Genomic DNA, 26,599 nt, shown 5'->3' on the forward strand with positions numbered 1-26,599 from the left:
AATGACCCAAAAAAATGACCCAAGAATGACCCCAAAATTACCCCAAAAATGACTCAAAAATGACCTAGAAAATGACCCAAAAATGACTCAAAAATGACCCCAGAATGACCCAAAAATGACCCTAAATGACCCAAGAATGGCCCAAAAATGACCCAAAAATGACCCTAAATGACCCAAACCCCACCTGCAATGTCTCCCTGAATCTCCCCTGCCTGTGGAGAGATGAATTCCAGGATTTGGGATTGGAACAACCCCAAATCTGCAGCCCAGCCCTGCCCCAGCCCCAGCTGGGATTTCTCTGAGCTGCTGAGGTTTTGAATCATTTATTTACAGCAAGGCAGTAAAGGGAAAATGTAAAATAACATTTAAATAGGCAAAACACGAAGAGCATCATTAAGGAAGTGTAATAGAGCTCAGATTACCAATTATAATAAAGTAATAAAGAAATCTCTCAAGGAGCTTCATGTTCATAATGCAGACAGAGGAAGGAAAAAAAAAAAGGGAAAAGCTCCCAAGATTTCAGGAATAAAGCTGATTTTTTTTTCTATTTTGGTGTTATTCTTAATTTATTTATTTTTGTCTGTCAGGAATCATCAACTCCCAGGGAAGACAGGAATGTCACTAAAGGCAGGGAGTCAGGGGGAGCAGCCTCTGCCCAGGAATCACCAAACTCTCAGCACAGATGTTCCCTGCTCAGGAATTCACAGGTTCCCCCCAGAGCTGAGTTTTAATTTCACTTCTCTGTCACAGTTCTGGGTGGGTCCCAGGGGAGGGGGAAAGATCCAGCAGGAAAATGGGGATGTAAATAAATATTCAGGTGAAATATCACAAGGAGGGGTTGTTCAGCAATGATTTCACAACAAGCTCCCCTTTAAAAATTCCGACCTTCAGAACAAATTCCCTTTTAAAAATAGCAATAAATGAATAGGATCGATTAATTAATTTAACTGAATAATGGCTGTGGTTGGATTTAAAAGGAAAAAGAAGCCAGAAATGATTTGGGCTTGAGAGCAGCGCTCCCTGCTCAGGCTGAATTGTCTCAGGGCACCAGCTCAGGCAGTGCAGCTCCTCTGAGCCGCTCCAGAATTCCTTAAATTGCTTTTTGTGGCCAGGGCAGGCAGAAATTCCTTGGAAAAGGGCAGAAATTCCCTCCTGGTCTCACCTGCAGCAGCACCCAGGGTGTGCAGGGCACCCCAAGGCTCCAATTCCTGCAGGGAGGTCCTGAAGGAGCAAGGGGGGATCTCTTTTCCTGTACTGGCTGCTCTGCCAATTAATTAATTAAGTAATTAATTCATAATTCGTTACCTCTGAGCAGCAAAAATACAATCAAGGTACCTGAATCTCTGGAAAAATTTTCTTTGCCATCATTTGTCCTTCAAACACTCCAGGCAATTACAGCCAAACCACCCCAAAAAATCCACCAGACAAAGCTGATTTTCCTTTAAGCTTATTTAATGATATTTGAAACGCTTAAATTTTCTATTTCCCAGGTCCTGAAAACAGATTTCTTTTTTTTTTTTTTTTTTTTTTCTTTTTAAGTGACCAATATTTAATTCCAGAAACATACAACCCGATCAGCTAAGTCATAAAAGAGCTATTTTACAAACATACATCTGGATAATTAGAACAATAAAGTCTTTTTAGACATTCAAACATGATCAGTAAAAATACAGGATTATTAATAAAGATTTTTGTGTATTTTTTTTTTTTTAAAGAATACTTCCAGATTTTTTTTTTTCTTCTCTTTAAAGTAAATCTCTGTTAAGAGTACATGATTGTATGTTGTACAAAGAAAATAAAAATATTCTAGTATGAAGAGAGCTCCACAAGACTTAATTCAAAATAAATCAGCAGTGTTTTGGCTGCAGTGTCCCTTTTGCAGTACATCTGCTTGTCAGTTGGCACCTTTGGGGAAGGGGAGGGAATCCAGGGATTTCTTTGGGGAACAGGCAGAAAATACTGGATCCAGGAGAATGAAATCTAACAGCAGGGAGATTTAAATCTGAATATCCAATGTGAAACGCTGGAATTTTAAATCTGAATATCCCGTTTGAAATGCTGGAATTTTAAATCAGAATATCCCATTTTAAATCAGAATATCCCATTTGAAACACTGGAATTTTAAATTAGAATAACACTGGAATTTTAAATCAGAATATCCAATTTTAAACAGTGGAATTTTAAATCAGAATATCCCATTTGAAACACTGGAATTTTAAATCAGAATATCCAATTTGAAACACTGGAATTTTAAATCAGAATATCCAATTTTAAATCAGAATATCCCATTTGAAACACTGGAATTTTAAATCAGAATATCCAATTTTAAATCAGAATATCCCATTTTAAACACTGGAATTTTAAATCAGAATATCCAATTTTAAATCAGAATATCCAATTTGAAACACTGGAATTTTAAATCAGAATATCACATTTGAAACACTGGAATTTTAAATCAGAATATCCAATTTGAAACACTGGAATTTTAAATCAGAATATCCAATTTGAAACACTGGAATTTTAAATCAGAATATCCAATTTTAAATCAGAATATCCAATTTGAAACGCTGGGATTTTAAATCAGAATATCACATTTGAAACGCTGGAATTTTAAATCAGAATACCCAATTTTAAATCAGAATATTCCAGTTTAAACACTGGAATTTTAAATCAGAATATCCAATTTTAAATCAGAATATCCAATTTGAAACGCTGGGATTTTAAATCAGAATATCCCATTTTAAACACTGGACTTTTAAATCAGAATATCCCATTTAAAACACTGCAATTTTAAACCAGAATATCCCATTTTAAATCAGAATATCCCATTTTAAATCAGAATATCCAATTTGAAACAATAGAATTTTAAATCAGAATATCCCATTTTAAACGCTGGAATTTTAAACCAGAATATCCAATTTTAAACCAGAATATCCCATTTTAAATCAGAATATCCCATTTTAAATCAGAATATCCCATTTTAAGCACGGGCCAGGCGCTGTCTGGGAGCTCCTGAGGTTTGCCCTCCTCTGGCCCCACCTCCCTGCACCAGGGCAATCGGGGATCTCCTGCAGGACAAGGGAATTCCCATTCCAGGAAATTCCACCTTCAGCTTTTGTCCATGAGCTGTGTGGCAGCAGAAGGGAAATGAAAATGTTCTTGTCTCCCATCCTGGTTCCCAAACCAAGAAATCCTTGTTCTGTTTGGGGAGGGACAAAAAAAAAAAATATATATATATATATATATTTTTGGGATGAGGGGCTGGGACAAAAAAACTCCAGAGAAATGTTTGGATAAGGGAATGCCCAACCAATCAGGGGGAGATGAAAATGAAAATTTCACTTTAAAATAAGGGGGAATCTTATGGCTTAAAGGAGGAAATAACAGTGGGAATCCTGAATAGTGCATTTGAGCTCCAGCCTGAGCTCTGGGGGGCTGCAGGTGCGACAGGGAGGGAAAAGGAATTTCCTGGGAAAGGAATTCTCTGGGAAAGGAATTCCCCAGAAAAGGAATCCCCTGGGAAAAGGAATTTCCTGGGAAAAGGAATTATCTGGGAAAGGAATCTCCTGGGGAAGGAATTCTCTGGGAAAGGAATCTCCTGGAAAAGGAATTCCCTGAGAGAAGGAATTCTCTGGGACAAGGAATTTCCTGGGAAAGCAATTCTCTGGGAAAGGAATTTCCTGGAAAAGGAATTCCCTAGAAAAGGAATCCCCTGGGAAAGGAATTTCCTGGGAGAAGAATTCCCTGGGAAAAGGAATTTTGTGGGAAAAGGAATCCCCTGGGAAAAGGAATTTCCTGGGAAAAGGCATTCCCTGTCCTTCCAGGGAAGGGATCCCTGCCCCACCGCCCTCCCTGTGTGTGAGGATGAGCCAGAGCTGGAGCCCAGGGCCCACAGCGGGGTTGGGGTCACCCCAGGGCTGGGGGCACCAGCTGGGCCCCCCCGGCCCTGCCCTGCCCTGAGGGCTCCTCCTGGCCCTGCCCTTCCCTGAGGGCTCCTCCTGGCCCTGCCCCGGTGGCTCCTCCTGGCCCTGCCCTTCCCTGAGGGCTCCTCCTGGCCCTGCCCTGCCCCGGTGGCTCCTCCTGGCCCTGCCATGCCCCGGGGGCCCCTCCTGGCCCTGCCATGCCCCGGTGGCCCCTCCTGGCTCTGCCCTGGGGGCCCCTCCTGGCCCTGCCATGCCCTGAGGGCCCCTCCTGGCCCTGCCATGCCCCGGTGGCTCCTCCTGGCCCTGCCATGCCCTGGTGGCTCCTCTGCCATGCCCTGGTGGCTCCTCCTGGCCCTGCCATGCCCTGGTGGCCCCTCCTGGCCCTGCCCTGGTGGCTCCTCCTGGCCCTGCCCTGCCCTGGTGGCCCCTCCTGGCCCTGCCATGCCCTGGTGGCCCCTCCTGGCCCTGCCCTGGTGACTCCTCCTGGCCCTGCCATGCCCCGGTGGCCCCTCCTGGCCCTGCCATGCCCTGGGGGCTCCTCTGCCACCCCAGGCTGGCACTGGGGGGATTCTCCTCCATCCACCCTGCGAGTGACAGGGACACTGGGTGGGGGGCAGAATTTGGGGGAAATGCCACTCCAGCAGGCAAAAGTGTGAATTTACAAACTCACTGCCAGCTCTCCACTGCTGCCACAAGCACCAGAGGTGACAGCAGGGACCACCACAGAATTCTGTAACCTGGAGAGACCCAGCCAGGGTTTTGTGTTCAACCACGAGCAAAGAGCAGGAGCCAGCCAGGCCTCCCCAAACCCCACCTCTGCTGCCCTTCCAGAACGTTCTTCCCAAGCCACACTGAGCTCCCTCTGCTCTGGAGCTCCACGGGAGCCTCTGGGCACCCTGGAGGTCACTGAGGTCACCACAACTGCTCCTGGATTTGGAGTGTGAGGGGGGAATGGCTCCAACCCCAGGTCTGGGCTGTTTTCCAGTTCTCCTCCTGGCAGCATTCCAGGCTGGGGGGCTCTCAGAGGGAATTTGGGTGTTTAAAACCTGGGGAATTGAGGGGCTGAGGTGAGGAGGGGAGTGCTGGGTTAATACTGACAATAATCCCACACTACAGGATTTGGTGCATCCCAAAAAAACCCCAGGGAGCTCCTGGCAGCCTGCAGGAGGCTTTGGCTGTGTAGGCAGTGGTGATGCTCCTCAAACAACAGCAATTCCTCCCTTCCCTCCCTCCAAGGGCTCCTGGCTCCAACTCCAGCACCAAAATCCCCTCTGCTCCCTCTCCTGTCACCTGAATTCATCTCCCACAGGATTCTGGGGGAAGAACAGGAACAGTGACACTGGGGAGAGTTTGAAGCACCCTGTGCCAAGCAGGACAGTAAAATCCCCTCTGCTCCCCCTCCTGCCACCTGAATTCATCCCCCACAGGATTCTGGGGGAAGAACAAGAGCTGGGATTCCTCTGACAGGGGACAGAGGTGATTTCTGGCCAGCAGCTAAAGAGAAAATGTTGTTTTAGAGGAGCAGGAAGATCCTGGTGCTGAGCAAAGCTCTGAGTGTCCATGGGATGTGCAGGTGCTCAGTTTGGCTCCCTTAAAGAGCTTAAACCTGAAAGGAGAGTGTGCTCCTCACCCACATGGCAGGAGCAGCCAGCCCAGTGACACTGGGGACAGCCTGAACCACCCTGTGCCAAGCAGGACAGTAAAAATTCATTTTCACCCTCATTTGATAGAGAAAAGCAGAAAAACAAGGAGATACCTCAAGGGGCAGGGCATGGATCCAGAACTCCTTGCTGTCAGACCCCTCTTGTGTGAAATCCAGCCCAGGGGGATGGAAAATAAATGGGATTGGGCTCAGGCTGTGCCCAGGGTCACCCTAATTCCCATTCTGGCAGGAATCCCCACCAGGACAGGCCTGAGCAGGTGCCCAGAGCTGCTCCAGCCTCCTCAGGTCACCAATCTCCCTCTCATTGGCACGAATTATTTCCAAAAAAAAAAAAAAAAAAAAAAGCAAAATTCCACAAAAACCAACCCCCAAAAAAACAACCCCAAAGCCCACCCCAAGCCCTCAGCAAGACATACTCCAGGTACTAAAACTTACTGGCCCTAAAATCAGCAGTACCTGTGGCTAACTCCATGGCAGCCCTTTTTCATTCAGTAGTGAATCAGGGGCACAGCTGCCCCACATCTTTGAAACACTTCTGGGTTTGCATTTTTTATCTTTTTTTATCTTTTTTTTTTTTTTTTTTGAATCCAGAGAAGAGTTACAAAAGTGCTGCAGGTCCAAGTATTTTTTTTTTTTATCACTTTACAAAGGAGACAATGATCAAAGCCAACAAAGTCAAGGAAAAAAAAAAAACCCCAAAATTAAACCTCTTTCTCCTCTCCCAGCAAAGGAATGGGAAAGGGGAAAAGGAAAATTTGCCCATCTCAAGTGCCTGGCTGTTTAGTGCATGGAAAATTCCTGTTCCACACGTGGTGACACGAGCAATTCCCATGCAGCTGGTTGGATACAGACAAAATCCAGCCACAAATTCCATCCTAACACCTTCATGAGTAGCTCTTGGTAGTGTGAGTGCCAGCAGGGAGTGCAGAGTCCAGTCCAGTGAGGAATCACCTGCACACAGATCCCCCCTGTCCCCTCACCAGGGGGCCAGAACTGTCACTACCCAAAAAATAGAACCAAAAAAAAAAACCAAAAAAAAAAAAAGGCAGATTAAAAAATTAAAATGTGCTTTTGATACACGGAATGAAGTCAAATAAATACATTGATTTTTTTTTTTTCTTTTAAATGTCTAAATACATTTTTTTTATATCCTACACCCAAAGCTCTGTACATTTGGTTTGGTTGTTTTTTTTTTTTTTTTCCTGTTCTGAAAAAAAAAAAAAATTTGAATTTCTGGTAGCAAGGAGAGGAGCAGAATAGAATAGACTCCCTCACTGACAAGATAGTGCAGATGCCCCACAGGAAAAGCACCCCATGCCCACTTTGCTAGAGAATGGTTCTGTTTGGATGCTCCAAACCCTCATCCCAGAGTCCACAGGGGAGACAGCGGGTGCTGTGTCCTGATTCTCTTCCTCCAATCTTCAGCCACTCCTGGAAACACGACTAGCTTTTGTCTGAAAAGGGGAAAAAAAGGGAAAATAAAGGTGGTGAGAGAGAGAGGGATGCAGTGAGAGAGGAGTGAGTGGCATTTCTGAGCACCCCCACAGGCAGAGCTGCTCACTGAGAGCCTCAGCCCCAGCCCTTGCTCTGGTGTCACTGCCACATCAGCTGAAGCTGCAATTGGAAAATTCACCCCCAAAATGCAAATGGACCAAACTTATAAAAGTGTGAAACCCATGACCAATTTTCCACTTTGGGTGGGTTTTGTCTGCCCTAAAGGTACCAGAAGGCCCTTCAATAAACAGAACTGCTTTTTATTATTTTAATTCTGCCTGGCCTCTGTTTCCAGGTGGCCCAAACAGTGGATTTTGTGCTCTGGGTGTGATCTTGGGGTCCTACCTGAGTGCTCTCCTGTGGAGGCTGAGCCAGCCAGCCCCTGGCGCCGCAGAACGCTGTAATCCTCCTCCACCTCCTGCAAAACAGCAAAGACAGCCCCAAAACTCAGCTGGATCCTCCTTTACCAGGCAAACAAAGAGGGCTTCAAACAGGAAAAGAGAAGTTTCACTACTGCAAACAGCCAGGCTGGAGTGAGCCCCCTCAACTCCTTTATCAGCAGCTTCATTTGCACGCAATATTCTGATTTCAGTGAAATTCAAGGCTGGCTACTGAGTGTTTCACAAAATAAACTTTCTGTAGCTATTCTATAAAGAGAATCCCTGTCTCTATATGCAAAAATAATTTGGAATATATTTGGAAAATAATTTGGAATTTATAGAGCCTGAAAGCCTCAATATTTGGCTGATATATCCTTGGTGCAACTCAGAATCTTCGTCTGACACAGGAGCAGCAGCACATGAGAGATTTCACAGAATCACCAAGGCTGGAAAAGACCTTGGAGATCTTTGAGTCCAACCTATGCCCTAAGACCACCTTGTCACCAAGTGCCACATCCAGGGTGTCCCTGAACACCTCCAGGAATGGGGACTCCAGCCCCTCCCACCCCTCTGTGCAGAAATTCTCCCTAATCTTTATGGCCAGGAATCCACATTCCTTAAAGTTGTCCATTTCCTTATGCCAGGAATCCACATTCCTTAAAGCTGTCCATTTCTTTATGCCAGGAATCCACATTCCTTAAAGCTGTCCATTTCTTTATGCCAGGAATCCACATTCCTCAAAGCTGTCCATTTATTCATGCCAGGAATCCACATTCCTCAAAGCTGTCCATTTCTTTATGCCAGGAATCCACATTCCTCAGGCAGTGTCCTGTTGGAAACTCCACTTTTCCAGGCTTCCTATCCCTCAGAAATTTCTCCAGATCAAAATCAAAGCAGCAAAGAGCCCTCCAGCTCCAGCAGAACTATTGGCCTGTTGTGATCCACAACTCAATGCACACACAACAGCAAAAAAAAGCAAAAGATTCTGCTCTAAAGCCTTCTGTGGCATTCACATTCTCTAGAAAAATCCCTTCACCCAGGGCTTTTCTCCTGGGAAACCTCAGAGAAAAGGGAAACAATTCTGATCTCATTGGCTTCTCCTGTGTTTTGCTCGTGTGGAATGTGGTTGGAGATCGTTTCATTGGTTTCATGTGAATTGTTTTGACTCTTTGGCCAATTGAGGCCAAGCTGTGTCAGGACTCTGGAAAGAGCCATGAGCTTTCATTATTATCTTTTTAACTTTTAGCAAGTATCCTTTCTGTACTCTTTAAAACAGTATAATATTCTTTAATATAATAGAGTATCAAAAAGTGATAAATTAACCTTCTGAGAACATGGAGTCAAATTCATCACTCCTCCCTGCCACAGGGAGCCCTGCAAAAACAACAATCTTCCAGGAGTCAAGCCAGAGATGAAGAGAAACGTGCCTGTGTCCTTGCCTAGCAAAATTGTTTTAAAGCTTTTTCTCTAACCCAAAACTGAACGGGTATGGAAATGATGAAACGCTCAGGTGACCAAACCTTCTATGTGCAATACTAGCACTATTAATTTAAAATAACAATAAAAATAACAAAAGCAATGCACCTTTGAAGAAGAATAAGAAGAAGAATAAGAAGAAGAAGAATAAGAAGAAGAAGAATGAGAAGGAGGAGAAGGAGGAGAAGGAGGAGAAGGAGGAGAAGGAGGAGAAGGAGGAGAAGGAGGAGAAGGAGGAGAAGGAGGAGAAGGAGGAGAAGGAGGAGAAGGAGGAGAAGGAGGAGAAGGAGGAGAAGACGACGAAGACAAAGAAGAAATAACAACAAAAAGCAACGCATCTTTAAATAATAATAATACAAAAAAACCCAAAAAGCAATGCACCTTTAGCTAAAAATAATAATAATAATATAATAAAAATAACAAAAAGCCACACACCTTTAGCTAAAAATAATAATACAATAAAAACCAAAAAGCAACGCACTTTTAGCTAAAAATAATAATAATACAATAAAAATAACAAAAAGCAATGCACCTGTAGCTAGAAATAATAATAATACAATAAAAATAAGAAAAAGCAACTCACCTTTAGATGATGATGAGAATAATAATAATAATAATAATAATAATAATAATAATAATATAACAACAAAAAGGCCAAAAAGCAACGCACCTTTAGCTTCTCCAGGGCATCCTGGATGTTGTGGATGTACTGCATGAGCTGCACTCGGGTCTCCAGAGGGAGCTGGGGGCTGCCCAGGAAGGGACAGGGCTCCTCCAGGCCTGCCCAGCGCAGCTCCTCGGGGAAGGGCGAGCTGTCCCTGTCACTCTGGGTGTCCCTGGGGGACAGGGGCTGCTGCTGCTGCTGCTGCTGGGGACAGGCCAGGGGGGGCTGCCTGTGTGAGGTGCACTGCAGGACCAGGGCCGACACCTCCTCGTCCGTGGAGCTCTCCTGCACTGTCCCGTATCCATCGAGGATCAAATAATTTCCTGTGGGGACAACGGGGGTCAGGGCTTCAGGGCTCAGGGGGTTTGAGGAGATCTTTAGAGGCAGAAATGGGGATGTCCCACAGCCCATCTCCTGAGAAAAGGAGTCCCACAGCCCATCTCCTAAAAACAGAAGTTCCACAGCCCATCTCACGAGGAAAATCAAATAATTTCCTGCAGAGACAATGGGCTTCAATTCAACTGCCCCCAAGAAGCTTCAAGGCTCAGGGGAGTTTGAGCAGATTTTTAATGGGGATTTTTAGTGTCCCACAGCCCATCTCCTAAAAAAAGAAGTTCCACAGCCCATCTCATGGGAAAAATCAAATGATTTCCAGCAGAGACAAAGGGGTTTGATTCAACTGTCCCCAAGAAGCTTCAGGGCTATGGGGGGTTTGAGCAGATTTTAAGAGACCAAAGTGAGGATGTCCCACAGCCCATCTCCTGAGAAAAGGAGTCCCACAGCCCATCTCCTAAAATAAGAAGTTCCACAGCCCATCTCATGAGAAAAATCAAATAATTTCAAATAATAAATGGTGTTTGACTCAACTACCCCTAAGAAGCTTCAGGGCTCAGGGAGGGGTTGAGGAGATTTTAAGAGACAAAAGTGAGGATGTCCCACAGCCCATCTCCTGAGAAAAGAAGTCCCACAGCCCATCCATCTCCTGAGAAAAACCATTTGTGAACACTCCAAAGATCAGTGGTGCTCTCAGACTCAGCTGGCTCTGAACAGGTTCAGAGATCAGGGAGGGTTTTTACACTGTACATTAAAAAATAACCATAATTAAATGGCCAGCACCTGGACTCAATGATCCTTCTGGCTCCTCTCCAGCTCAGGGTATTCTGTGAGCTCATCACCTCCCTTCCTGCTTGCCCAAAATCTCTATTTTTGTGATAATATCTGAAAATCCTGCTCTTGCACTAATGGCACCTGACAAACCCAGCTGCTGGATTCCCAGACTCCACTCCCAGCCCTGGCACTGGGGATGCTTTTAGATGGGTGAGGTTCAAAGCAGAGCTTGCTGATAAACTAAAAGATAAAGTAATTACAGACAGAAAATGCTTTCACAACCTGCACCCAGAAACAGCAGTCCATTTAATGAATTTTTCCATAATAGCACAGGCAAAGCAAGCACAGGGGACTCAGAATTGACTAAAACCAGATCCATCTCATTTTGATGTCCCCATACAGTTAAAAAAGTAAACAGTGGAAGAGGTGACAAATAAATTAGATGCTTCAAGTTGTTGGCTCGGTTTTAATAATTTAAAATGTCTCAGGGAGAAAAAATTATTTGCACTATGTATTTGGAAAGCAGCATTGGGGCAGTCATAAATTGGCTTATCCACGTGGATATAATCCAATTTTTAAATAAGAGCATATTTATGGATAAGAGACTTCTGTGGGGCTGTTAGTGTTGAATCCACCTGATAGAAGCAGCTGCTTCTCCTAGAAAATGCACATGAGATAAACCTCAGCTTCTGTGCTAAGTTTGGTGTGCTCAGGATTTGTAAATAATTTGTAGCTGTCAATAATTTGAAGCTGTCAAATAGTGCATGAGCAGCAAAACCAATAAAAATAATAAAATAATAAACTTTTCAGAGGTTCAGAGTGTGGTAAGGTTACGGGAGACTAAAACTAAAGTGTAAAATTAAAGTTGTGAGTTTCTTTCCTGAAGCTTGATCAGGAAAAGGGCTTTAAAAAGGGCTTTAAAAAGGGCTTTGACTGCAGGGAAAACCTTTAGGGAGTAGAGACATGAAGTGGTCCAGGCCAGCCACAATCGAGGGCTGGCAATTCCAGGCTGTCACAGGTTGTGTCCTGTGTTCCCCAGCCCTTCAGCTTCTCCTCAAGAACATGAAGAATGAACCAGCTCCATGTTCCTTTCCTGAAGCTTGATCAGGAAAAGAGCTTTAAAAAGGGCTTTAAAAAGGGCTTTGACTGCAGGGAAAAGCTTTTCCCTTCAAGCAGTAGAAAGAAGAAGTGGTCCAGGCCAGCCACAACTGAGGGCTTGCTTGGCAATTCCAGTTGTCACAGGCTTGTCCTGTGTCCCCCAGCCCTTCAGCATCTCAAGAACATGAAGAATGAACCAGCTCCATGTTCCTTTCCTGAAGCTTGATCAGGAAGAGCTTTAAAAAGGGCTTTGCCTCCAGGGAAAACCTTTTTTCTACAGGTCCTTTCAAGCAGTGGAGAGATGAAGTGCTCCAGGCCAGCCACAACTGAGGGCTTGGCAATTCCAGTTGTCACAGGGTGTGTCCTGTGTCCCCCAGCCCTTCAGCTTCTCCTCAAGAACATGAAGAATGAAGCAGCTCCATGTTTGCACAGGGCTAGAATGACTTGGTGAGAGCTGGGGGACTGTCCTACCCCAGCCAAACAAACAGTGAGGTGTTAAACAGAGCTGGCCAGGCCATCACCCCCTCAGGAGTGCAGGAAGAATGAACCTGCTTCTGTTTGCACAGAGCCAAAATGACTTGGTGAGAGCTGGGAGCTGACTGTCCTACCCCAGACAAGCAAAAGGTGAAGTTAAAGGGACCTGGCCAGGCCATCACCCCCTGCAGGAATGCCCCAGGCTCACCTGAGATCCGAATTTGCACCTCCTCCTCCTCCTCTTCCTCCTCCTCCTCCTCCTCCTCCTTCCTGTCCAGCAGCTCGCCGCTCTCGCCGGGGTTCTCGTCGCCGTGAGCTTCCCGAGCATCAAAGAAATGCTCCCCGCTCTCCTCAGCCCCCAGCCCCTCCAGCTCCGAGCTGGAGCCCTCCAGGTTCGTGCTGTCCATGGGCAAAGCGCCCCTGGCAGGGGGCTCGGGGCCCAGCAGCTGCAGGGCATCCCCCGAGGCCGCGCACCGCGCTGCAGTCCGGGCACCGCGCCTCTCCTCCCCAGTTCTGCCGAGGGCTCTGTCCTCTGCAGCCGGCTGGAATTTGCTCTCAGAATCGGGGATTTGCTGCAGTTCAGTGCCACCCTCGCTCTGGGCTTCCTGGGACACGTTCCTGAACCTGGGCAGGCGCTGTCTGTCCTCCAGGGTCCCCTTCTCAGCCAGGCCCAGCTGCTGCACCAGGAGCTGCTTCAGCAGCCCCACTGCAAGGACAGGCAAGGGTCAGATCAGAGGGACAGGATTTGGGCTCAAAGTGACAAAATGACTCGAATTTTGACCCTGCACAGGAGCTCACAGCTGTGGTTATAGCAGGGGATTCCCACTTTGGGCTCAAAGTGACCAAATAACTCAAATTTTGACCCTGCACAGGAGCTCACAGCTGTGGTTATAGCAGGGGATTCCCATTTTGGGCTCAAAGTGACCAAATAACTCAAATTTTGACCCTGCACAGGAGCTCACAGCTGTGGTTATAGCAGGGGATTCCCACTTTGGGCTCAAAGTGACCAAATAACTCGAATTTTGACCCTGCACAGGAGCTCACAGCTGTGGTTATAGCAGGGGATTCCCATTTTGGGCTCAAAGTGACCAAATAACTCGAATTTTGACCCTGCACAGGAGCTCACAGCTGTGGTTAGAGCAGGGGATTCCCACCTCAAGGAAAATGGGAATATTCCGCTCAGGTTTGAAATGACAGCAAAAAAAAAAAAAAAAAGGGAAAGAAATCTAAGAAGGGGGGTTTGAGCAGATTTTTACAGACAGAAGTGGGGATGTCTCATAGCACATCTCCTGAGAAAAGAAGTCCCACAGCCCATCTATCTCCTGAGAAAACTCAAATGATTCCCTGCAGAGACAATGGAGTTGGATTCAACCGTCCCCAAAAAGCTTCAGGGCTCAGGGGGGTTTGAGCAGATTTTTAGTGGGGATGTCCCACAGCCCATCCATCTCCTGAGAAAAACCATTTGTGAACACTCCAAAGATCAGTGGTGCTGTCAGACTCAGCTGGCTCTGAACAGGTTCAGAGATCAGGGATGGTTTTTACACTGTGCATTAAAAAATAACCATAATTAAATGGCCAGCACCTGGACTCAATGATCCTTCTGGCTCCTCTCCAGCTCAGGGTATTCTGTGAGCTCATCACCTCCCTTCCTGCTTGCCCAAAATCTCTGTTTTTGTGATAATATCTGGAAATCCTGCTCTTGCACTAATGGCACCTGACAAATGCAGGCAAGGCTCACAGAGCACAGAGGGGATTAAAGCAGACACAAAGGTCACCCTCTGACAGAGGTGTGACTCCTGCTCTTGGTTGGAAAAACAGGGATAAAAATAAATGTATTAAAGGCTCCAGCCTCACTCCCCTGTTTTACCTTACAATATGTCAGGACAAGTTGCATCTCCTTGGAGAAAACCAAAGAAATTGTCCCCAGAAATGATCCTGAGTGCTTGGGTTTCACCCTGCACAGGAGCTCAGAGCTGTGGTTAGAGCAGGGGATTCCCACCTCAAGGAAAGTGGGAATATTCCACTCAGGTTTGAAATGACAGCAAAAAAAAAAGAGAAAAATCCAAGAAACATTTTTCCCTAAAATTCAATGCAAATTTATGCCTGGTTGAACTTCAACCCACATTCCTTTAGCTCCCAAATTATCCCAAGCAAACACTTCATAATAGGGACATATTGTTCCAAACAAAAACGTGCTGCTGTCAAGAGCCCCAGATTGTTCCTCCTCACCACAAAATGCTCCTGCAACACCCAAAAAAAGCTGTGATGTCACACAGCAGAACTGTCACTCAGCTCAGGCTCTTGTCACAATGTTGGAGAGCTGCTCTTTTAACTCTCAGCACTCAGGAGATGCTGTAGGGTCACTGAAATTGTCCTTACACACCCCCAAACTAAGATTATTTTAGCTGTGGTCTCTTAAAACAAGTACCAAGAATATCTGTCCAACATTCAGAACTAGAAAAGAACTTTAAATCCTCTAAGAAAGAGAATAAATGGAATTAAAAGCTCTGAGATCACTCTGAGACTGCAGAGAACTGTCACTGCTTGGACAGAGAGATGGAAAAGGCAACTGGGGCCAAGGATGTGAGAGTTCTGCACTGTGGTAAAAGCAAATATTGCACAGACTCTTCCCTCCAAGTACAACTCAGGGACTTTGTGTCCCTTCCAGAGTTGCCAAGGAGAGATCTGTGGATTAATGAATTCATGGAAATTTTGGGGAGTTATATTTAGGAGTTGCACTGCCAGAGCTGATCCAGCAGGTTGCAGAGCCCTGCATTCCTCCTCTGAAAGGAGAGCAGGAGAAATGATTGAAAACCTTAAAAACACAATTTCAAACCATGATTTGTCCATCAGAAAAACTTCTCAACCCACACAAGTGTTGATCCAATTAGACCCAACCACCTCCCAGGTACTCAGGAAACCTGAGCCTGGGCTTTGGATATAAGTGAGCTTAACAATTTACAGAATTTTACAGAAAAAAAAAAAAAAAAGGGAAAATTGTATTCTGCAACACAAGCAACCTGTCCAGTTCTGCTCCAGTGCTACAGGAATAAGGCCAGGGCTGAGTGCCTTGTCTTTAAAAACTGCTGACCAGCAATGGCACTGTGCACTAAGCTCTGCTCAATTCAATCGAATTCTGCCATCAAAGCACTCCATGGATGGTAGAAATTCATGATCAGCCTCATTTGGTACAGAAAACCCCAGAAAAACAAGGAGGTGCCTGAAGCCCAGGGAAGGGGCAGTGCATGGATTCACAGCTCCAGGCTGCCCCATCCCTATTGTGTGAAATCCAGCCCAGGGGGAGGGAAAAGGGATGGAAATCCCAGGGGCAGAGCCCAGCCCAGGGGGGTACTCACAGTTCCTCAGGGCATCCTGTGCCCACTGCCCCTCTGGCACCGAGGCTGAGCTGCAGCCAGAGGAGTCCTTCAGGGCCAGCTCTGCCTGCTGCACCTTCTCAAACTGCCCCTCTGCCCCCAGCAGCCCCTCCACCTTGGCCTTCTCAGACATGATGGGCGAGGAGGACTGAGGGTTCAGGATCAAGGGAGACTCCAGGCCCAAATCTTTATCTGGAGGACAAAAAAAACCAAAAATTCAGGTGAAACAATGATGATAAAAGTGCAGAATATTCCGCTCTGGAAACACTAAGATCCTTCACCTACAAGGCTAGTTCTTTCCAGGGTTAAAGAAAGCACTCTCCAACAGTTTATAAATCAGATGGGAATAGTAAAAGATAAAAGTGCAGAAAATTCCATTCTGAAAACACTAAGATCCTTCACCTACAAGGCTAGTTCTTTCCAGGGTTAAAGAAACCACTCTCCAACAGTTTATAAATCAGATGGGAATGGTAAAAGGTTCATTTCCAAGAGGTTCAGCATCACTTCTCTGAATGACTTGTAAAGAAATCATCCCCTTCCAGAACAACCTCAAAGCTGGCCCGGGATCCCCAATCCCCCAGGACTATGGCTGGGCACACCTGCACTCCCTGGAGCAAATCTCCTGCTCCCTTCCCCTGTATCCCTGCCTCACCTGGACTCTGCAGGCTGCTGGCAGGAATGTCATGCTGCTCCTTGAGCTTCTGCTGCTCCTCTTCCTCACGCTCCTCTCTGCAGGGAGGGAAGAACAAACACATCCCTTCAGTCAGCTTCATCTGCAGCAGAATCCATCCTTTGGAGGGCGATTTTTAGGCAGGAAAAAGGGGTGCTGGAGGAAGAAAAATCAGCTTTTCCTCCTCCTGCAGCTTTGACTTACTCGCCAGGGCCTGACTGAGGCAGTGGGATCACCCTTCTGCTGCTCCCCATCTTCACAGTTCCTGCCATCTGAGCTATAAGGTCCTGCCAGCTGCAGCAGAAACAGCAAATAAACCATGCAGCAAGTGGGACAGAATGAGCATTTCTCTATTTAATCCTCTTAAACCCGGTTGATATTATTACTGCTTTTTTTTACCAAAAAGAAATGTCTTTTTTTTTAAAGTTCTGTTAGATTCAGTCCCCTCAGGAACAGCCTGAAACCACCACAGCAGAAAGCTCAGCTCACCTGGATGCTCTTCAGCAGATGGAAATGATAGACAGGACCTTATCACTTGTCAGATCAACCAGTTAAGTGATATATAAATACATGAAAAAGCCTTATTTCACACATCACTGAAGGGTAGAGATGCAACAACAGGCATGTATCCCATAATCACATCTATCCCTGGGTATTCTTTAGGAGAAAAGAGTTTCTCCCAATGAAGCTTTCAGCCATGGAATCTCCAATTCCTGCACTGGGGTGTTTATGATGCCAGGATGTAAATCTGCAAAGATCTCTGGTGCTGCATGAAGATGCAGGATTATTTCTGTGTCTGATCTGGCAGTCAGGCCCAAAAAACCAGAATTTTAAGGGTAAATAAAAACATTTTGGAGGTCAGGAGAGAGTCTGGATTGAGCCAGCTGGGAGGGATTATCCTCAGACACTTACAGACACCACAAGACCACAGCTTACAGAGACCACAAGATTTCCAGCTGAATTTGGAGAAGGAACTCAGGGAATTCATGGGGTAAAAGGTCTCCCAGGTCCAACCAAGCCAGCAGCAGCTGGAATTTGCCCAGGACTTACACATTCTTCTCTGAGACAGTCTGTGCCACCAGCTCGTAGATGTGAGCCCCCGTCGCCGACATGGAGATGACGAAGAAAGCTTTGTTATCTGCACAGCACAGGGAAGGGAACTGAAACCTCTCACAAAGTTCACAAATTCACTTCTCGCTTCCCAAAAATTCCTACATCACTCCAGCCCAAAGCAAGGAAAAAGTTCTTGAGATAACTTTCCAACACTAATACAGAAACCCTGACCTTGTCCTATCAAAGACATGTGCCCTCAAAGGGAAAAAACCCATTTTGAAAAAGCTCCATTTCTCCTCTTTTCCCTTCTAATAATTTCCAAAGTGCTTTTCCTCTAACACAATCAGAGTACTTTCATTTAGAAGTCTATTTAAAACTCAAGCAAATGCCTATTACTGATGCAAAGAAGTTAAACAGCTCATCCATACTAAGCACGATGTTGGACAACCAAGAATTAAGCCTACGCAGTTTTCCATGTTCTGCTCTGCAAATCTACACAAAATCATCTTCCTCAACTGAGCTAATCTTTATTTTTGGCTTCTCTTTTTGCTTTCTCAGTGGGCTGCACTGACCTGTGGCCACCTGGCGAACCAGCACAGTGTTGAGTTTGATGATGGGGCTGAAGGTGTGCTTGCTGTCAGCTGTGGATGCCAGGATCTTGCTGTGGCACTTCAGCACCAGTTTGTCATCTTGTTTCTGCAGCAGCACCAGGATGTCCTCCAGCAGCAGAGTGTACAGATCTGCCCAGAATGCAAAAAAAAAAAAAAAAAGCCCAGGATGAGTTAAAAGATTGCCATCAGAAAGCAGAGTGCTGCATTTCTGATTACTCATGCAGAGGCAGCAATCAGTGCTGTGCCATTCCAGGCAAAGCTTGCAAATCTTCCTGGTGAAAACTCCAGCAGAAAGCTACAGATGGAACTGGATCAGCTCATGACTGACTGCTGTGTCCCTGCGTGGCCCTAATGATACTCCAGCACTTTTCAGAATTGACAAGAATAATTTAATCAGCTCAGAGAAGCACACAGGCATTATTAGAGGTGGCAGCAAGAAGCATAACTGGGAGCTGCAGCAGAGCTTTTCCCTCCTCTCCTTCCCAGCAAACTCAGGCAGAGCCAGGGGACGGGGGCATGGCCCAGACTCACCGATGGTTTTGTCACGATTCACCTTCCAGGTCAAGGGCCCCTCATGGAGCATTTTTCTCTTTGTTAGATCCAGGTTCTGTCACCAGGGGAAAGAAAAAAAAAATGAAATTTCCATGGAAGCCAGTCATGATAAAACACAGGAATGCCAGAGGGACTCCAGTCTGGAGCCAAGCAGCTAAACCCAGAAACGTGGAACAGGGAACCCAAAATCCTGTCAGAGATGCTGTTTATCACTTTCCCTCTGCTTTTTTCCATGTGCCAAGTGCCACAGAGTGGGGAATTCTCCCACCAAGTCGAGCTCCTGGGGCATTAGGATGTCACCTGTTTCCTAGGAGGAGTTTTTCCAACCCCCCCATATTCAGCTCCAGCATTACAACTGATTAATGCTGCAGCACTCCATTTGCAAGTCAAGTGTGCCTACAAATTATTTACAAATCATCCCCATGATCTGACAGGCTTTGTAATGTCAATGGATTCTTCAGGCACTTCAGTGCTTGTGACATTTAGATCTGCAGGCAAGCAGAAGTGACAATTTTCACAATTCATCCCTTCCAAGTCTCAGAGTCTGCAATCAATGACAGCGAGATTTTGTAGCTGCCAAAAGTTCTTCCTTCCCTTGCTGAATGCTTGCAGGTTTATTTGGGGAAGGATACATGACACAGTTCTATAGAAAATTGGGGTTTTTTTATTCACACTGGCTTTAAGGGAGATGGGGAAGAAACCAGCAGATGACCAGCTCCCAGCAAAACTGCAGGGATTTACAGGAGCCATGGAATAGAATATTTTTAATATTGGACTTCAGGTTTTATTTGGCTGTGTGGAACTCACACATTTTTGTACAAGCTCTCCCTTTGAAGCCAATTCCACTGCTACACCTCAGGGCTCTCCAAGGCCTCCCCAGCATCACCAAGAGATGCACTCACATGAGATAAATATCCACAATAATCTCATTATCCATCAGATATCTCTTCTGGGATACAGTGCTTGAGCTTGCAGGCTATAAAGGTTTGTTGCACACAGCTGACAAGCTCCATCAGCACCATGATGTGCAGAACTGAGCTGTTAGAGCCACAGAAATCTTCAGGAAGGTGGCAAAGCTTACATTTCTGAGACTAATTGTTTTCATTTTCATACAGAAATATTTATCTCCAAAGACCACTTGATTGTGCACCAGAAGAAGCACAAAGTGAATGCAAACTCCATGCACACAGAGCTGGTTTTAATGTTCCCACTCACCCTGAACTCGTCCATCATGGGATCCTCTGACTGCTTCAAGTAGGAGAGGTCGAGTCTCCGCTGATAATCCTCCAGGTGCTGCAGGAAATGCAGGCAAATGTCAGAACTGCCCAGAGTGGAGTGCAGGAAATGCAGGGAAATGTCACTTGGAGCAGCAGAGCTGCCCAGAGTGGAGTGCAGAAATGCAAGGCAATATCACTTAGAGCAGCGGAACTGCCCAGAGTGCAGGAAATGCAAGGAAATGTCAGAACTGCCCAGAGTGGAGTGCAGGAAATGCAGGGAAATGTCACTTGGAGCAGCAGAACTGCCCAGAGTGCAGAAATGCAGGCAAATGTCAGAACTGCTCAGAGTGCAGGAAATCGAGGAAATGTCACTTGGAGCAGCAGAAGTGCCCAGAGTGGAGTGCAGGAAATGAAGGGAAATGTCACTTGGAGCAGCAGAACTGCTCAGAGTGCAGGAAATGCAGGAAATGTCTCTTGGAGCAGCAGAAGTGCCCAGAGTGCAGGAAATGCAGGAAATGTCTCTTGGAGCAGCAGAAGTGCCCAGAGTGCAGGAAATGCAGGGAAATGTCTCTTGGAGCAGCAGAAGTGCCCAGAGTGCAGCTGCACTGCTGTGCCCAGCCCTGGGGGCTCACTCAGGCCCTCTCACCTGTTTGTTCTCTGACTCTTTGACAGCCTGGTTCACGTGGTTGAGGATCTGGCGACAGTGATCTGCTGCTTTCTTGACCTTCTCCTTCTCCTCAGGCAGCTCTGCAAGAATAACACAAAGTGGCACAGAGGTTTGGCCCTGCAGTGCACTCTGCTGACCTCAAGCTGGACAAAAAGGAGTTAAAACTCCAAGAGGAGTCACCAACAAAAGCACTGCAATAATGATAAAAATGGGATTTGGCAGGAGAGAATTGATTGTGACCTGCACATCATTACACATCATGCAATTGTTACTCTCCCTTTTTTTTAGGGCCTTGTGACAGCTCCTCACAATAATCTGAGAGACCTAAAATCCTTATAAAATGCTTATAAAATCCTTACTAAGAGTACAGGCACAGGTGAACCCATCAATTCTCCCCAGCAGCAGCAGCCACACTGAGAATTCACTTAACAGGAACATCACCCAGTACATCAAAGATAATGGAGTATCACATGCTCTCCTAATTAGGATTAGAGGGAACTTGTAGCTGCAGTCTATTTTTATGAGTAATGAAATTACCCTGCAGCAGGTATCAGATAGTAAAGCTGGGAAGGCATTTTGTGCTGTTATTTATCACATTTTTACCTGTTGTGCTGGAAGTATCTTTCAGTGTAACAGATCCTAATTAAACCCCACCCTTTGCAAGAGCATGGGGACATTCTGTGCTGCTTTAGAGGTTTGATGGAGTCACTTATTTCACACTGAATTTCCTTTTTATTTTCCTAAGGAGGAACCAACACTGGATTTTTCTTTTTATTATTATTTTTTACACCTCCTGTGCAGACAGCAGCAATGAGGTCGCAATGAAAACAGACACACATAAAATTGAAGTGTTATTTAACACATTTACCTAAAAAAAACTTGCTGAGATGGGTGTCTGTCACAGACATCTTTTATGAAAAATCCCTTTCCTTAGGATTTTTTCCTCCTGAGAAGCTGAGAGGCCTCAGGAACAAAATGCAACCAATGGTTATCTGCTGCTGTGGAATGCAACAGGTGCATCTGGGATTGGGCTCATGTGGATGTTTCTAATTAATGGCCAATCACAGCCCAGCTGGCTCAGACTCTCTGTCCGAGTCACAAACCTTTGTTATTCATTCTTTCTTTTTCTATTCTTAGCCAGCCTTCTGATGAAATCCTTTCTTCTATTCTTTTAGTATAGTTTTAATATAATATATATCATAAAATAATAAATCAGCCTTCTGAAACACGGAGTCAGATCCTCATCTCTTCCCTCATCCTCAGACCCTGTGAACACGGTCACAGGCGCCCAAATCCCAGTGGCAAGGCTTTACCTGTGTATTTAGCAATGTTATCCAGCAGAAGGGGGTATTTAGTCAACCTCTGCATCTCTGTGGGGATGATGTCCTTCAGCTGCAGCCGCCGGCACAGGGGATTGCTCTCAGCATCCTAAATTTCAACAGCACAATATCTGCATTTGTCATTTTTATTAAGGCCATAATTACCTGAATGCACAACATCTATTCATCACTTAAACATCTATTACTTCACTTTCCAGTAATTAAATACAAGACAAGAGATGCCAAGATCTATCACTCAGACAACACATCCCCTCTCCATCTGCAATTACCCAGAGGAAAAGCTCATCACAGCAGCAGTGCCTTCCTCCCCTCATTACTCCCCATGGGCATGGGCCCATCCCCAATCCATCTCAGTCAGCAGCTCCCAGGGAACACATCAGTTTGGGCTTTCACAGCGCAGCAAAACTCAGGATATTTGTCAAGATAATCTCCCCTGTACTCCCAGAGCTCCTCCCAGCCTGTGCTGATGGAGATCAAGTTCTACAAATGCCACACGGAGCCACAGCCCACCCTGGCAGGCAGAGCAGCTGTGCAGCCTCTGCCTCCTGCTCCTGGCACTCTGAGCACTCTGCCCAATGGGATTTGGGATCCTTGGGCACCAGGCACCTCGAGGGAGATGGAATCTCCTGCCTGGGACACGGAGCTGCCCTGCATTCCATCTGTGCTCCCCAGAACTGAGGGCTCCTCCCTCCAGAAACCACCAGGAGAGGTAAATACAGTGCTGGACGTGGTGCCCAGCTGAAGGCAGCCCTAGCCATGATGTCACTAATAATTGTCATTAATTATCAGAACGGATTCATTGGGCTGTGCTGAGGTTACTCCAAGCCTGGTGGAGAAAACTCAAAAGCCTGGTGGAGAAACTGAGAGCTTAGGGGGAGAAAACTCAGTTTGTTGAAAAACTCAAGGCCTGGAGGAGAAAACTCAAAGCCTGGTGGAGAAAAACTCAAAGCCTGGTGGAGAAAAACTCAAAGCCTGGTGGAGAAAAACTCAAAGCCTGGTGGAGAAAAACTCCAAAGCCTGGTGGAGAAAAACTCCAAAGCCTGGTGGAGAAAACTCCAAAGCCCGGTGGAGAAAACTCCAAAGCCCAGTGGAGAAAACTCCAAAGCCCAGTGGAGAAAACTCCAAAGCCTGGTGAAAAACTCAAAAGCTTGGAGGAGACAACTCAAATCCTGGTGGAGAAAACTCAAATCCTGGTGGAAAACTCTGAGCCCTGTGGCAAACCCACCTGCACGAAGGTCTGGAAGCGCGAGTCCTTCTTCTGGCGGGACTTGATGACCTCCAGAGCAAAGGGCTGGTTGCTGCAGAAGGTGGCAGTGGCAAGTTTCAGCTTCTCCTCTGCTGCTCCACTAAACTGTGCCAGAAAGCCAAGAAAGCCAAGTTTAGATAGGCTGGAGCTCAGCGCGGGGCATCCTCAGCAGGCAGAGCCACATGGGACTGGGGTCACCAGGGAACAAAGGAATTACTGATAAAAAGCTCTGGTTTAAGGCTTTGTCTTTCCAGAGGAGACCTTTACATCCCAAACTCTTCAGTTCTCCTGAATCCAGCCCTCCCACATCACAGAATCCCAGACTGGTTTGAGTTGAAAGGGACTTTAAAGGTCATCCCCGTCATGGGCCAGGACATCCTTGAACACTTCCAGGACTGGGGCAGCCAAATCTCTCCATAAAGATCTCAAAAGTGAAGCCTGCAGCAGCACTATAAACTCCAAATTTATACATTCTAAGATTAGAAATCACTATTTCTAACCATCTTTTAACTGCACCGCAGGCAACACCAGGCTCACACTTCAGTGTTACTGAAATAAATCGTGCCACTACATTTTTCAAAATCCCACTCTCACCTTTATGTACCCAAAGTACCTTTCTATTCTACCCACACATCTTAAGGATATTATTCTTGTGCCTTAAATGACTCCTATTCCAGTCAGATGAAAATCCTGAGTTCCTCCTGCTTTCCTTCCCCCCTCATCCTCCAGCTCTGTTTTGGCTCCAGGATTCGCAGCCCTTCAGTTCCCATGGCTGGGAATTACCTCCTCCAACCTCTGGCTCTATTGGTCATTCCATGACACATTATTTTCAAACAGAAGAAATATTAAAAGAATTTTACCCAGGAGAGCAGATCTTCCCCAATTTGGCCAATGACAGAAGTCTCGTTCCTTTTCCGGACAGATTTCATCTGATCGTTCAGTGCAACTTAAGAAGAAGGAAAAAAAGGTAAATTTTATTAATAGTGGTCAAAATGCTGGCTTAATTTTCAGCATTTAACATAAAAGCTATTCTAGGAGAAGATCGGATTTGAAATAATTTTAATTAGCTAATAAACAACATCCTGCAACTTAATCAATTTAATATAACTAATGAAATGTGATGTAACTCCTTTGCACTTGTGTCTCACCTGGCTTCAAAGGACCCCTAAGAACCATTCCAAACTCATCTTTTCTGAGGCTCAATGTAATTTTTCTATCAACAGGAATAATGCAGAAGCCAGAAAACCACACAACTGATGATTCAGTGGCTGGAATTCCTGTTGTGAGCAGTCCTGTCCCTAAACAACGAGGAAGGGCCACCCCTCAGAAACAAACAGACACCAATCTTCATAAATCTGTTTTCTGCTCTCCTCAGGAGCAGTTGTACCACCTCAAACCCTGGCCCAGAGAGCTCATTGCTCTTTTATCAAGCACAAATCAACACTGAAAAGGAACATTGGACACATGATTCCTTATCAAAATATCTTTGTGAATCAGAAATGGAACAAGTGAGAGAGCAAAAGCAAGCCCAGGACAGTGTTGAAGAATTCCTGAAGAATTCTGCTCCATCTCAAATATTGGGTAAAGCTGCCTCATGTTCCACCACCCTTCAGAAACAAACAGACATCAATCTTCATAAATCTGTTTTCTGCTCTCCTCAGGAGCAGCTGTACCATCTCACACCCTGGCTCATAAAGATCACTGCTCCTTTCATCAAGCATGAATCAACACAGATGAGGAAAAGGAACACTGGACACAATATTCCTCATCAAAATATCTTTGTGACTCAGAAATGGAGCCAAGTGTGAACAAAAGCAAGCCCAGGGCAGTGCTGAAGAATTCCTGAAGAATTCTGCTCCATCTCGAGCATTGGGTCAAGCTGCCTCATGTTCCAGGGTTCCTTTGCTTCAACTTTTCAGCCACTGGAAGCCCAAACTGCAGCATCCAGCTGTTCCTACCATGCAGCCCAAGGATGTCCTCGAGGTTGGAGAAGATTTTCCTCTTGTCACTGGAGCTGAGGATGCCCTCCCTGGTGACCCTCTGGTAGAAGACGTTGTGCAGGACCTTCAGCGTGCGCACGTGGGCTCGCTCCGTGTAGAACAGCTCTGGGGACACAGGGAGAGCAGGATGGCACCTGGGCAGCCTCAGGGCAGCTCAGAGCAGGGCCCTCAGCAGCATTTCCCTCCCTGGTCCATATCCCAGGCCCTGATGTGATTCCGTGTTTGGAAAATTCCATCGTTTACCCCAAACCAACAGCTCTGAGCTCACAAATCCACACAAAGGCTTCTGCAGGAGCTGCAACTGGAATCTGCTCAAGTTTGGGAGCAGCTCCTCTCCCTCTTTCTCTTTCTTGATTTCCATCACCTGCTTGCCTAAAAACCAAGCTTTTCTTCTTTTCTTTTATAGAACATATTAAAAACCTGGCCTCTCCCTCCTCCTCCTGCAGGTTTTCCAAAGGAGATGGGAACTCAAAGGTGTCGTTGGGTGTGTGGGGGCTGCCATCCACGGACTCACTTAATATTTAATAACCACTTGATATTGTTTATTTGTCCTCTAAGGACTGGATCAATCTCACCTCAGGTTATTTCTCACTGGATCAATCTCACCTCAGGTTATTTCCCAGTAACAAGCACAGGTTTCACACCTAAGAACTCTTCAAACCAAAAGTTCTACAATTCTCCAGCCATTATTTCACAAAAAAAAACCCCAAATCCTAATTGTAAATTTTTAAGAACTTCAAAGCTCCAGGGGAAGGTTTTCCAGCTCTGAGCTTGGCCAGGTAGGACAGAACCCCCATCTCACCATTTATCACTTCCTGACGTTTGATTTCGTAGGGTTTGAGCCCCATCAGCACCTCCCTGCTCACAAGCTGCTGCCAGTTGGGAGGGTCCATGTCCATGTCAAAGTCATAGAGCTCATCCTCACTCTGCACATCTGCAAAGCCAACACTGTCCATCCTGATGGCAGGAGAAAAAAAGAGGGAGTTAATTCCCATTTCAGGGAAAAGCTGAGTACATCAATCAGCTTTATGAACACACTGTCCCTGCCAGCTGGGGGCTGTTTGATGCCTGAACCTCTGGGCACATTCTCTAATTTTGCCCTTTCCAGATTGACTGTTCTGACAGTGTTTTCATAACCCTCCTTTTAATGGCACAGATCAAATCATTTGCAGTCAGATATCAAGGCAGTGAAAAGGGCAGGTTACAGTTTCTTGCCTCAGTCTATCTGCAGGTACAGAACCAACAGCAATACAGGTTGAAAAGGAAAATAGGGATCTCTCTACTCCCTAACCCAACTGCCATCCATTCAAATCAGTGGATACAGCAATCATTCCACTTCACTCACAGATCAAAGGGGTATTTTTGCATATGGCTCACTCCACCTGCCCTACAAATGGCTGCCAGTGTCTGATTTCCTGTGTTCTTAAAGAAAAGAGATCATGCAGACAACTGTGCTGCCTCAGAACAAAGAGCACTGCTGCATTCTGCTTCATAACCATTTGAAATCCAAACAAATTCAGTCAAGTTCAAACACTTCTAAGCACACTCACTTGCGAAAAGGCTTCGGTGTTCCCATGTCAACCATCCTGC

The 26,599-nt window shown here is 45.8% G+C and overlaps 1 protein-coding gene across 4 annotated transcripts in view; it reads right to left on the reverse strand.

Moving 5' to 3' along the window:
- Nucleotides 1-1,434: 1,434 nt before the first annotated feature.
- Nucleotides 1,435-26,599, reverse strand: part of ARHGEF12 (Rho guanine nucleotide exchange factor 12) — an 87,607-nt gene continuing 62,442 nt past the window's right edge. For all 4 annotated transcript variants that reach the window (XM_071449793.1, XM_071449792.1, XM_071449795.1 and 1 more), the window contains 18 exons: nt 26,560-26,595; nt 25,812-25,966; nt 24,968-25,114; nt 23,870-23,955; nt 22,989-23,114; nt 21,737-21,851; nt 20,403-20,503; nt 19,755-19,832; nt 18,519-18,594; nt 17,949-18,116; nt 17,374-17,461; nt 16,528-16,617; nt 16,306-16,382; nt 15,636-15,845; nt 12,488-12,985; nt 9,607-9,923; nt 7,426-7,498; nt 1,435-7,040 (listed from right to left, as the gene is read on the reverse strand). In XM_071449793.1, coding sequence (XP_071305894.1) covers nt 7,030-7,040; nt 7,426-7,498; nt 9,607-9,923; nt 12,488-12,985; nt 15,636-15,845; nt 16,306-16,382; nt 16,528-16,617; nt 17,374-17,461; nt 17,949-18,116; nt 18,519-18,594; nt 19,755-19,832; nt 20,403-20,503; nt 21,737-21,851; nt 22,989-23,114; nt 23,870-23,955; nt 24,968-25,114; nt 25,812-25,966; nt 26,560-26,595 — 2,452 coding nt within the window. In that variant the 3' untranslated portion in view covers nt 1,435-7,029. The remainder of the gene's footprint in view (nt 7,041-7,425; nt 7,499-9,606; nt 9,924-12,487; nt 12,986-15,635; nt 15,846-16,305; nt 16,383-16,527; nt 16,618-17,373; nt 17,462-17,948; nt 18,117-18,518; nt 18,595-19,754; nt 19,833-20,402; nt 20,504-21,736; nt 21,852-22,988; nt 23,115-23,869; nt 23,956-24,967; nt 25,115-25,811; nt 25,967-26,559; nt 26,596-26,599) is intronic.

The sequence above is a fragment of the Agelaius tricolor genome, unplaced genomic scaffold, assembly GCF_023055355.1.
Source record: "Agelaius tricolor isolate 1412-34295 unplaced genomic scaffold, bAgeTri1.0.p SCAF_29, whole genome shotgun sequence".
NCBI classification, from domain to species: Eukaryota; Metazoa; Chordata; class Aves; order Passeriformes; family Icteridae; genus Agelaius; species Agelaius tricolor.